The sequence below is a fragment of the Grampus griseus genome (genome assembly GCF_964374135.1).
Source record: "Grampus griseus genome assembly, chromosome: 1".
Classification (NCBI taxonomy): domain Eukaryota; kingdom Metazoa; phylum Chordata; class Mammalia; order Artiodactyla; family Delphinidae; genus Grampus; species Grampus griseus.
This window is the reverse complement of record NC_139017.1, coordinates 130,120,879-130,134,151: the sequence shown is the minus strand read 5'-3', so window position 1 is coordinate 130,134,151 and position 13,273 is coordinate 130,120,879. Positions and strand designations below refer to the sequence as shown.

The following is a 13,273-nucleotide window of genomic DNA, read 5'->3' as shown; positions in this document are numbered from 1 at the left end:
TTTCTATAGAAGTAAGAGATATAAAGAAACAGAACCCTGATAACATTATTGAGCTGCTGATTATAGTGTGCTAAAAACTTTACCTTTCTCCCAATTATGAAAAAATAAATATCCTTCCTTTAATAAAGCCAGCCAGTATGAAGAAAGGTTTTCTGTTTCTGGTAACCAAACTTATCCTGATGTATTAAGTAAAAATACTGGAAATATAGAGTCAAATGATAGAGATATAACAGTTATTAAAGAAAGGTAGTATGTTTAGAAGTTGTTTTCAGAGTGATTTTTTTCAAACAATGGATCCTTCCCCCCTGATGACATTATATTCATTTATCAATGGCAAAATATAAGAGTGGTGGCAAGCAGGGGTGGGAGACCCAGGGTTTCACCCACTTAGTCTGTCCTCTCCATACTCCAATGTCTACACCCCAACTCCATCTTACATGGAAGCACATTAAGGACCTTTTCACAACCTTACAGTTCTGCAGAGCACAGAGTGAAAAACTGCTTCTTAAAACTATATTCCTAATGCAAGAAGTTGCTGTTATGAAAAAAACTCATGACTTTCATTTGCAGAAGCTTTAGCCTTTGACAGTTTACTAAGCATTAACCATGTCCCATCGCTAAGAACTTTACAAGCATCCTTTTTCATTCGTTCAACAAATACATCATAGGATTCTTAAAAAACCTGCTCAAAAGTATCTCCTTTTGTTCTCTGGAGCTCTTACTTCAGGTTAAACTGCATTACAAACTCCTAATGATATTATCATGGGAAAAAAAAGCAATTATTACCCAAATGAGTTACAGTCGTTCAGATTTTTGAAAATAGCTGTTAACATAGAAATACCCTATACGGATCTTAGATCACAACACATTTATAGAAAAGCTATTTCTATAAATTCAAATCATCAGACAATATACTCTTCTTACTATATCAATTTCCAGTAATTCTTTGAAAGTATACACAATTTTGGAAGTTTCTAAAACCTAAGGACATTTGTTTATAGAGCAAATTTTGAAGTACATGCTACAGAGTATGATGGCAAATCATAAATTTTCCTCACAAAGAATCAAACAGATTAGTCTACTTAACTGAAATGTGCCTGCTCTATATCAGCAAATCTAAAAGTCCATCTACTAATATGCACAAATATTTTATGTACTACTAAGAAGGAAAAAAAGGCCACCAACTAAACCATGATGCAATGTTGATTTCAAGACAAACATCAAATTCAGAGATGACAAAAACTGTCTTTCTTAAAACTGATGAAATATAGAAATAACATGAGTATGGAACTTAGTGAACACAGAAGTAGAAGAAGAGTGGTAAACAGTATTCTTGTGATTCCTAGGAAGTTAAGTGGATACTTCTGTCCCATTGTCCAAAATCAAATTAATATTCTACACGGCAAAAACTGGTCTACTCACCCTTCAGCATCAGGGTCTAAAATGACAGCCAGCTCTGTTAACACAAGTCCTGCCAAATAATGTTGCTGGCGGAAAGGCACAGACAATTCAAACATATTTGCAATCTTCTGGTCTTGCACAGTGGTGGAAAATCCAGAACTCTGTTTGGGAGTGAGGTAGAACAAAACTATAACAGCTATGCAACAAAACATTCTATAGACAGAGCACTACAACAAATGAGATGTGAGCATTATCTGAAAGTGAGATAAACTTTTTAAGTTTATTTTTACATTACTATTATTAACATTGGAGAAAGTGACTGCTCTTACTTTTGGTATAGGAAACTATGATGAAATAACATTTTAAATTATTTTCAATTTCCTTTTTCTCATATTAAAATTTTTTCATCTGCTTTTTCCTTTATACTTTTAGCCACTTAATGTTTCAATATCATACTCTGAAGGGAAAAAAGGAACTAAATCCATATGATACGTTATGTACTCACTGCTGAGTACAAGAGAAATATTCATAGTCAAGGCTATCTATGGGTTTCCAGAGAAATTTCAAATACTATGAAGTTGTTTTTCAGGGAAAACACTATCTCCAGAAAATTACTGTCTTTTTTTGTCCACTCACTGAGTTTTTAAGAGTTTTTTAATCCTGTAAAATAGCATCCCGGCCCCCCCACAAGATGCTTAAGGCAAGAATGTCCTCAATCTCATCATCCTTAATCCATATTCAAGACCGCCCATGCGAGGTTTCTTAGAAGAACAGACTTCAGATTTCTCTATGGAGAAATCATCTTCCTAATAAGCATATAAAACTATCCTTGCCCCCACTTCCCAAAGAGTGATGTCTCTGTCATCTATTAGAATCTGAAAATTCTGCAGTTAGATGAGAAAGTAGGGAACGAGATAATGGAAGAAATTCTGTTAATTTCTTGGCTGAATGAGATGTTCAGCAGGGAGTCAGGTGTAAACAAATGTGTTTCATTAAAGGTTTTAGGAACTGTACCTTTGATTAATTTGTACTTGACTGTGTAGCCACATCTTTGACAGAGGATGGGGGAAGGGAGCAAAAGACTAGCCTCATTTGTTATTGGAAGAAGTGTGTCCTAGCCAGGTAAAAGTATGTGGAAACAGGCTGATTCTTAAGAATTTTTGCAAAGGTAAAATGAAAAGTTGGGGGTGTTCTCTGATGTTTTCTAACCTTTCTGAGTAAAGTTTAAAATTTAGTTTATCAAACATCTGAGGTTGATCTAGTGTAGGGAATTACTTTCAGGAATTAAATATCTCAAAAATAAACTTATAAAGAGTTCATATCAACTTTCACTTTAGACATTAAGAGCTTAAGGAAGTAGCTTGTTTGCCTTAGGAATTATATAGCAAAAAGATGTTTCACTAGGAGGGAACATCCAGGCTTCTCTGATATGAAAACCACAAAATCGCTTCATTTCAATCTGTATGACAGGACACATAATAATTGCTACGATAACCCTTTGTCATCTTTAGAGCAACTACTAGGCACCCTGTGAAAATCCATAAACACCCATCTAGTTTCCTTTGGGTTCTCTGGATACAAGAGAGGCAGGTAGGGCTTTGCCAGGACTGCACTGCAGTTTGACTTCTTTCTCTGCTAAATTATGCTTCATTCCCCTTCCTTTCACAGGTATTGACATCTAATAAATACCTTGTCTCCCAAACTCAGTCTGTGTCTGCCTCAAAAAAACCCAACCTGTGAAAACATCAAGTGAGTTTATGTAGCTGAATTCACTCCCTTGTGCCTGAATCGGTAAGAGGGGTACAACAAAGTGGTTAAAACTTGGGCCCTAGAATAAGCCAACACGTGCCATGGTTCAAAGCCTAGATCTGCAAATTTTTACTATATGTGACCCTGGGTAAGTTACTGACCTTTCTGTGTTTCAATTTTTTTCACCTGTAAAATGGGGATAATAATAGAACTTACCTCCTAGAGTTCCTGTGAGGAGTAAATGATTAATACTTATAAAGTACTTAACCATTTAATACTTATAAAGCACTTAGTATGGAGCCTATCACACAGCTATTATTCAACAGTGTTACTTTTCATGTTTTCCAGTGTTCAGAATGCTTTTTCCACAAGTCTGGACTTAAAAAAATTTGTTTTCATACATTTTGCATACCTGAGATGTTGCAGAAGAAACAGAAGGTGATGGTGACGCAGGTGGAGTTAGCAGGCTGCAGGGTAAGTTTAAGGTAACATAGTGCTCATGGCTGCAGATGATGCGCAGAAAATCCAGCCTCAGGGACACCAAGACACTTGGAGTTGGTAATGAATAAAGCTTTGAAGATACCTTGAAAGCGTTGCATAAATAAGAAAACACCAATTGAACATATCATTTCTCTACTACCAATACCAGAATGATGAATTAAAGAATTAAAGTGATTTCTAAATTAAAGGGAGATGGCTAAGAAGGAGGAAATAGCTTCTTCCTCTTAGTCTATGTCATTGTTGAGTGTGAGAAACCCTTGTATTCGACAGAATAACTGCTTTGGGGGAAAACATTACTACCTTTAAAATAAGATGCTGAGAGAGAGGGGGAAGATGACGGAAGAGTAAGACACGGAGATCACCTTCCTCCCCACAGACACATCAGAAATACATCTACATGTGGAACAACTCCAACAGAACACCTACTGAACGCTGGCAGAAGACCTCAGACCTCCCAAAAGGCAAGAAACTCCCCACGTACCTGGGTAGGGCAAAAGAAAAAAGAATAAACAGAGACAAAAGAATAGGGACGGGACCTGCACCAGTGGGAGGGAGCTGTGAAGGAAGAAAGGTTTCCACACACTAGGCAGCCCCTTCGCGGGCCGAGACTGCGGGTGGCGGAGGGGGGAAGCTTCGGAGCCGCGGAGGAGAGCACAGCAACAGGGGTGCAGTGACCAAAGCGGAGAGACTTCCGCAGAGGAATGGTGCCGACGGGGGCTGGAATCTGAGGCTCGGGCTTCGGTCAGAGCGCAGGGAGACAATTGAGTGAACACAGCCTGAAGGGGTTAGTGCACCACGCCTACCCAGGAGGGAGTCCGGGGAAAAGTCTGGACCTGCCGAAGAGGCAAGAGACTTTTTCTTCCCTCTTTGTTTCCTGGTGCGCGAGGAGAGAGGATTAAGAGCGCTGCTTAAAGGAGCTCCAGAGACGGGCGCGAGCTGCGGCTGAAAGCGCGCACCCCAGAGACGGGAATGAGACACTAAGGCTGCTGCTGCCGCCACCAAGAAGCCTGTGTGCGAGCACAGGTCACTATCCACACCCCCCTTCTGGGGAGCCTGTGCAGCCCGCCACTGCCAGGGTCCCGGGATCCAGGGACAACCTCCCCAGGAGAACGCACGGCGCGCCACAGGCTGGTGCAATGTCATGCCAGCCTCTGCAGCCACAGGCTCGCCCCGCACTCCGTGCCCCTCCCACCCCCCGGCCTGAGTGAGCCAAAGCCCCCAGCGGCTCCTTTAACCCCGTCCTGTCTGAGCAAAGAACAGACGTCCTCCAGCGACCTACACGCAGAAGCGGGGCCAAATCCAAAGCTGAGCCCCCAGAGCTGTGGGAACAAAGAGAAAGGGAAATGTCTCCAAGCAGCCTCAGGAGCAGCGAGCGGGTTAAATCTCCACAATCAACGTGATGTGCCCTGCATCTGTGGAATACCTGAATAGACAACCAATCATCCCAAATTGAGGAGGTGGACTTTGGGAGCAAGATTTATGATTTCTTCCTTTTCCTCTTTTTGTAAGTGTGTATGTGTATGCTTCTGTGTGAGATTTTGTCTGTATAGCTTTGCTTTCACCATTTGTTACAGGGTTCTACCAGTCCGTTTTGTTTTTGTTTTACTTTAAAAAAATTTTTTTTCTTAATAACTATTTTTTATTTTGATAACTTTATTTTATCTTTCTTTATTTTATTTTCTTTTATCCCCATCCTTCCTTCCTTCTTTCCTTCTTTCTACTTTTTCTCTCTTTTATTCTGAGCCGTGTGGATGAAAGGCTGTTGGTGCTGCAGCCAGGAGTCAGTGCTGTGCCTCTGAGGTGAGAGAGTCAACTTCAGGACACTGGACCACAAGAGACCTCCCAGCTCCATGTAATATCAAACGGCGAAAATCTCCTAGAGATCTCCATCTCAACACCAACACCCAGCTTCACTCAACAACTAACAAGCTACAGGGCTAAACACCCTATGCCAAACAACTAGCAAGACAGGAACACAACCCCACCCATTAGCAGAGAGGCTGCCTAAAATCATAAGAAGTCCACAGACACCACAAAACACACCACCAGACGTGGACCTGCCCACCAGAAAGACAAGATCCAGCCTCATCCACCAGAACACAGGCAATAATCCCCTCCACCAGGAAGCCTACACAAGCCACGGAACCAACTTTAGCCACTGGGAACAGAAACCAAAAACAATGGGAACTATGAACCTGCAGCCTGCAAAAAGGAGACCCCAAACACAGTAAGATAAGCAAAATGAAAAGACAGAAAAACATACAGTAGATGAAGGAGCAAGATAAAAACCCACCAGACCTAACAAATGAAGAGGAAATAGGCAGACTACCTGAAAAAGAATTCAGAATAATGATAGTAAAGATGATCCAAAATCTTGGAAATAGAGAAAAGGCAAGAAACATTTAACAAGGACCTAGAAGAACTAAAGATGAAACAAGCAATGATGGACAACACAATAAATGACATTAAAAATACTCTAGAAGGGATCAATAGCAGAATAACTGAGGCAAAAGAATGGATAAGTGACCTGGAAGATAAAATAGTGGAAATAACTACTGCAGAGCAGAATAAAGAAAAAAGAATGAAAAGAACTGAGGACAGTCTCAGATACCTCTGGGACAATGTTAAACGCACCAATATTCGAATTATAGGGGTTCCAGAAGAAGAAGAGAAAAAGAAAGTGAGAAAATATTTGAAGAGATTATAGTTGAAAACTTCCCTAATATGGAAGAGGAAATAGTTAATCAAGTCCAGGAAGCACAGAGACTTCGATACAGGATAAATCCAAGGAGAACATGCCAAGACACATATTAATCAAAGTGTCAAAAATTAAATACAAAGAAAACATATTAAAAGTAGCAAGGGAAAAACAACAAGCAACACACAAGGGAATCCCCATCAGCTTAACAGCTGATCTTTCAGCAGAAACTCTGCAAGCCAGAAGGGACTGGCAGGACATATTTAAAGTAATGAAGGAGAAAAACCTACAACCAAGATTACTCTACCCAGCAAGGATCTCATTCAGATTTGATGGAGAAATTAAAACCTTTACAGACAAGCAAAAGCTGAGAGTTCAGCACCACCAAACCAGCTTTACAACAAACGCTAAAGGATCTTCTCTAGGCAAGAAACACAAGAGAAGGAAAAGACGTACAATAACAAACCCAAAACAATTAAGAAACTGGGAATAGGAATATACATATCGATAATTACCTTAAATGTAAATGGACTAAATGCTCTGACCAAAGGACACAGACTGGCTGAATGGATACAAAAACAAGACCCATATATATGCTGTCTACAAGAGACCCACTTCAGACCTAGGTACACATACAGACTGAAAGTGAGGGGATGGAAAAAGATATTCCATGCAAATGGAAATCAAAAGAAAGCTGGAGTAGCAATTCTCATATCAGATGAAACAGACTTTAAAATAAAGACTATTAGAAGAGACAAGGAAGGACACTACATAATGATCAAGGGATCGATCCAAGAAGATGATATAACAATTGTAAATATTTATGCACCCAACATAGGAGCACCTCAACACATAAGGCAAATACTAACAGTCATAAAAGGGGAAATCGACAGTAACACAATCATAGTAGGGGACTTTAACACCCCACTTTCACCCATGGACAGATCATCCAAAATGAAAATAAATAAGGAAACACAAGCTTTAAATGATACATTAAACAAGATGGACTTAATTGATATTTATAGGACATTCCATCCAAAAACAACAGAATACACATTTTTCTCAAGTGCTCATGGAACATTCTCCAGGATACATCATATCTTGGGTCACAAATCAAGCCCTGATAAATTTAAGAAAACTGAAACTGTGTCAAGTATCTTTTCTGACCACAACGCTATGAGACTAGATAGCAATTACAGGAAAAGATCTGTAAAATATACAAACACATGGAGGCTAAACAATACACTACTTAATAAAAAAGTGGTCACTGAGGAAATCAAAGAGGAAATCAAAAAATACCTAGAAACAAATGACAATGGAGACACGACGACCCAAAACCTATGGGATGCAGCAATAGCAGTTCTAAGAGGGAAGTTTATAGCAATACAATCCTACCTTAAGAAACAGGAAACATCTCGAATAAAAAACCTAGCCTTGCACCTAAAGCAAATAGAGAAAGAAGAACAAAAATACCTCAAAGTTAGCAGAAGGAAATAAATCATAAAAATCAGATCAGAAATAAATGAAAAAGAAATGAAGGAAACGATAGCAAAGATCAATAAAACTAAAAGCTGGTTCTTTGAGAAGATAAACAAAATAGATAAACCATTAGCCAGACTCATCAAGAAGAAAAGGGAGAAGACTCAGATCAATAGAATTAGAAATGAAAAAGGAGAAGTAACAACTGACACTGCAGAAATACAAAAGATCATGAGAGATTACTACAAACAACTCTATGCCAATAAAATGGACAACCTGGAAGAAATGGACAAATTCTTAGAAATGCACAACCTGCCAAGACTAAATCAGGAAGAAATAGAAAATATGAACAGACCAATCACAAGCACTGAAATTGAAACTGTGATTAAAAATCTTCCAACAAACAAAAGCCCAGGACCAGATGCCTTCACAGGCAAATTCTATCCAACATTTAGAGAAGAGCTAACGCCTATCCTTCTCAAACTCTTTCGAAATGTAGCAGAGGGAGGAACACTCCCAAACTCATTCTACGAGGCCACCATCACCCTGATACCAAAACCAGACAAAGACGTCACAAAGAAAGAAAACTACAGGCCAATATCACTGATGAACACAGATGCAAAAATCCTCAACATAATACTAGCAAACAGAATACAACAACACATTAAACGGATCATACACCATGATCAAGTGGGGTTTATCCAGGAATGCAAGGATTCTTCAATATACGCAAATCAATCAATGTGATATACCATGTTAACAAACTGAAGGAGAAAAACCATACGGTCATCTCAATAGATGCAGAAAAAGCTTTCGACAAAATTTAACATCTATTTATGATAAAAACCCTGCAGAAAGTAGGCATAGAGGGAACTTTCCTCAACATAATCAAGGTCATATATGACAAACGCACAGCCAACATTGTCCTCATTGGTGAAAAACTGAAAGCATTTCCACTAAGATCAGGAAAAAGACAAGGTTGCCCACTCTCACCACTCTTATTCAACATAGTTTTGGAAGTTTCAGCCACAGCAATCAAGAAAAGGAAATTATAGGTATCCAAATTGGAAAAGAAGAAGTAAAGCTGTCACTGTTTGCAGATGACATGATTCTATACATAGAGAACCTAAACATGCTACCAGAAAACTACAAGAGCTAATCAATGAATCTGGTAAAGTAGCAGGATACAAAATTAATGCACAGAAATCTCTGGCATTCCTATACACTAATGATGAAAAATCTGAAAGTGAAATCAAGAAAACACTCCCATTTACCATTGCAACAAAAAGAATAAAATAACTAGGAATAAACCTACCTGAGGAGACAAAAGACCTGTATGCAGACAATTATAAGACACTGACGAAAGAAATTAAAGATGATACAAAGAGATGGAGAGATATACCATGTTCTTAGATTGGAAGAATCAACATTGTGAAAATGACTCTACTACCCAAAGCAATCTACAGATTCAGTGCAATCCCTATCAAACTACCACTGGCATTTTTCACAGAACTAGAACAAAAAATTTCACAATTTGTATGGAAACACAAAAGACCCCGAATAGCCAAAGCAATCTTGAGAACGAAAAAAGGAGCTGGAGGAATCAGGCTCCCTGACTTCAGACTATACTACAAAGTTACAGTAATCAAGACAGTATGGTACTGGCACAAAAACAGAAAGATCAATGGAACAGGATAGAAAGCCCAGAGATAAACCCACGCACATATGGTCACCTTATCTTTGATAAAGGAGGCAGGAATGTACAGTGGAGAAAGGACAGCCTCTTCAGTAAGTGGTGCTGGGAAAACTGGACAGGTACATGTAAAAGCATGAGATTAGATCACTCCCTAACACCATACACAAAAATAAGCTCAAAATGGATTAAAGACCTAAACGTAAGGCCAGAAACTATCAAACTCTTAGAGGAAAACATAGGCAGAACACTCTACGATATAAATCACAGCAAGATCCTTTTTGACCCACCTCCTAAAGAAATGGAAATAAAAACAAAAATAAACAAATGGGACTTAATGAAACTTCAAAACTTTTGCACAGCAAAGGAAACCATAAACAAGACGAAAAGACAACCCTCAGAATGGGAGAAAATATTTGCAAATGAAGCAACTGACAAAGGATTCATCTCCAAAATTTATAAGCAGCTCATGCAGCTCAATAACAAAAAAACAAGCAACCCAATCCAAAAATGGGCAGAAGAACTAAATAGACATTTCTCCAAAGAAGATATACAGACTGCCAACAAACACATGAAAGAATGCTCAACATCATTAATCATTAGAGAAATGCAAATCAAAACTACAATGAGATATCATCTCACACCAGTCAGAATGGCCATCATCAAAAAATCTAGAAACAATAAATGCTGGAGAGGGTGTGGAGAAAAGGGAACACTCTTGCACTGCTGGTGGGAATGTGAATTGGTTCAGCCACTATGAAGAACGGTATGGAGGTTCCTTAAAAAACTACAAATAGAACTACCATATGACCCAGCAATCCCACTACTGGGCATATACCCTGAGAAAACCATAATTCAGAAAGAGTCATGTACCAAAATGTTCATTGCAGCTCTATTTACGATAGCCCGGAGATGGAAACAACCTGTGTCCATCATCGGATGAATGGATAAAGAAGATGTGGCACATATATACAATGGAATATTACTCAGACATAAAAAGAAATGAAATTGAGTTATTTGTAGTGAGGTGGATGGACCTAGAGTCTGTCATACAGAGTGAAGTCAGAAGGAGAAAGACAAATACCGTATGCTAACACATATATATGGAATAAGAAAAAAATTAAAATGTCATGAAGAACCTAGGGGTAAGACAGGAATAAAGACACAGACCTACTATAGAATGGACTTGAGGATATGGGGAGGGGGAAGGGTAAGCTGTGACAAAGCCAGAGAGTGGCGTGGACACTACCATACACTACCAAACGTAAAATAGATAGCTAGTGGGAAGCAGCTGCATAGCACAGGGAGATCAACTCGGTGCTTTGTGACCACCTAGAGGGGTGGGATAGGCAGGGTGGGAGGGAGGGAGACTCAAGAGGGAAGAGATATGGGAACATATGTATATGTATAATTGATTCACTTTGTTATAAAGCAGAAACTAACACACCATTGTAAAGCAGTTATACTCCAATAAAGATTTTAAAAATAAATAAATAAAACAAATTCAACCAAAAAGAAGAATTAAAGAACAGTACTCAGTGAGCAGTTTTGAATTTTGTGGTTTAAATAACAGTATCGGCTTTTTCCAAAGTTACTCCTAAAATAAAAAATTTGGAACTACAAGACTTACTGTATAAATCCACTGACTAGGTGCATTCTTAAAGCCACATTCTTATATTTCCAATATAGCATTAATATTTCCACTTCTCAAAGATACACTTTATGAAGAAAAAGTATACCACCAAAATAACTTCCTAAAATAAATTATCCATTCTTTTTACAGCACCTTGTGTTAACCTATATTTATAATTATCTATTTTCCCAAACTACACCCATTAGCTACTTGAGGAAACATATATAGACTGACTTATGTGAATAGTTTTAGCATCCCTAGAGTCTAGTTTAATGTTTGGCAAATATAGGAGGCCAGTGCTTGAAGAATAAAGACAGGACAGGTTTTGGGAGCAATAATACATGAAGTATCAGTGAAAAAGTAAAAATAATACATAGTGTTGCAAATACTTGCAAATAGATCAGTGCCCACACATAGTTTTAACTTCTCTATTAAAAAAAACATACAATATTGGCATCCAATAGAACAGAGCTTCAAAATTCTAAGTATTAGACTGCCAAATAGCATTTTTAACCAGTAGGTCCCGAAAACTAACCTGTGGACCAGCAGGGAGTACGTTATAAGCACTGTTTCCCACATTCCCACCCCCACCACCAGGGTTCAAACTCCTCAGAAATGCTGGGATGGGGCACAGAGATCTGTACATTTTTAAAGCTCCCTTAAAAGGTAATTCTAGGATGATTATACAGCTCAGTACCCAAATGGTCTATCAGGATGGATAACTAATGTTTTCTAAAAGCCAGGTTTCATTAATCATTTGATAAAAAATTTAAAACAAAACCAGCTGTTTGTAGAAAACTTCTAGGATACTTTTAGTTTAGAAAAAGCTAGATAATAATATTTGTGACTTGGGTAAACATCTACTCATGCTTCTAAACTCTACAATGTCTAGGGCTTCATCATGAGGAATACACAGCAAAATGTAACTGCTTTAAAAATCACTTAAGACAGAAAAGGTTGGGTTAGCTGTTCATTCAGTAAAAATGCTACTCTCGCATGGCACCTTGGGGCTCCTTTACATTTAGACTCCTGACTTGATGGTCTACTTCTGAATGAGAATCTAAAAGTCATAAGTGGGCCAGTATAACTCAATGAAAAGCCAGCTGTACTGACAGCAGCTTGCCACAGTCCTGTGTCCTAATAAATGTAATTTATCTTTCCCTTACTAATAAAAATATGCCACTTTTTAAAAACATCATTATATAAATGTGTTCTTGAAAAATCTCTTAGCTCCAGCCCTAAAAGAGCAAACGCAGCATTTAAATTATTTGATTACTAATTATTACTAATTAGGCATTACCTGTTTATAGCAGGTCTTTATAAGGCTAAAGACAAATCCTCTGTCCATAACAGACAACAGATCATTGAGAAAGAATGCAAGGCTTGTGTTGAGTCTCTCAACCATTTCTGTGTCCTGGGAAACAATTAAAAGAAAAACAAATATAGTTTAACGTGTGCTTGAAACACAGATTTAGTTTAAAAAGTAAGTTACCGTTACCTTCTGAAATCGTGAAACTATATCACTAGCAATTGTGCTGACAAGAGCAGCAATGTCATCCATGAAACGTTCTGGAAAACGACTTTTCCTTGGTGCATCAAGTTTATCATTAAAGTATAAATGGTGCACCATGCTCTTTACCTGAAAAAAGAAATAAGCCATTCGTTTAATTTCTTATGGATGTAATGAACAGTTACAGAGATTCTAAACATTAGGGCTATTTTTGTCAACATACCATGTAATTTAACAGATAGATAAAATACTTTTAACTCATCAAATATTTTGAAAAAGTTCCCTACAATATTTTGTATGCGCTAGAGAAATATCAAACACAATACAACTCAATCTCTGTATCAGCTTCATGACATTATCCTGGCTATCATTGGGAAACAAATTATGGGTATGTCAACAGAAAAAAATTTCATCCTTTAAAATTATTTTGAATTAAATCTTTCCAAGACTTAACAATTCTGCCATTCCATGTCCCCCCAACTGTTAGCTCTGAGAGGTTAGAAATCTTGACTGTATGTAGAATCTTTAGCACCTAGCATCTCGTGGCATATGGTGGGTGTACATTAAATATTGATGACTAGATATTAAGAATAAAATGTTAGGTAAAAA

At 38.1% G+C, this 13,273-nt stretch overlaps 1 protein-coding gene across 4 annotated transcripts in view; it reads right to left on the bottom strand.

The window, feature by feature from the left end:
- Nucleotides 1–13,273, bottom strand: part of DOCK7 (dedicator of cytokinesis 7) — a 208,485-nt gene that overhangs the window by 66,436 nt on the left and 128,776 nt on the right. For all 4 annotated transcript variants that reach the window (XM_082679929.1, XM_082679930.1, XM_082679931.1 and 1 more), the window contains 4 exons: nucleotides 12,653–12,793; nucleotides 12,455–12,568; nucleotides 3,563–3,733; nucleotides 1,423–1,562 (listed from right to left, as the gene is read on the bottom strand). In XM_082679929.1, the coding sequence (XP_082536055.1) occupies nucleotides 1,423–1,562; nucleotides 3,563–3,733; nucleotides 12,455–12,568; nucleotides 12,653–12,793 (566 nt within the window). The remainder of the gene's footprint in view (nucleotides 1–1,422; nucleotides 1,563–3,562; nucleotides 3,734–12,454; nucleotides 12,569–12,652; nucleotides 12,794–13,273) is intronic.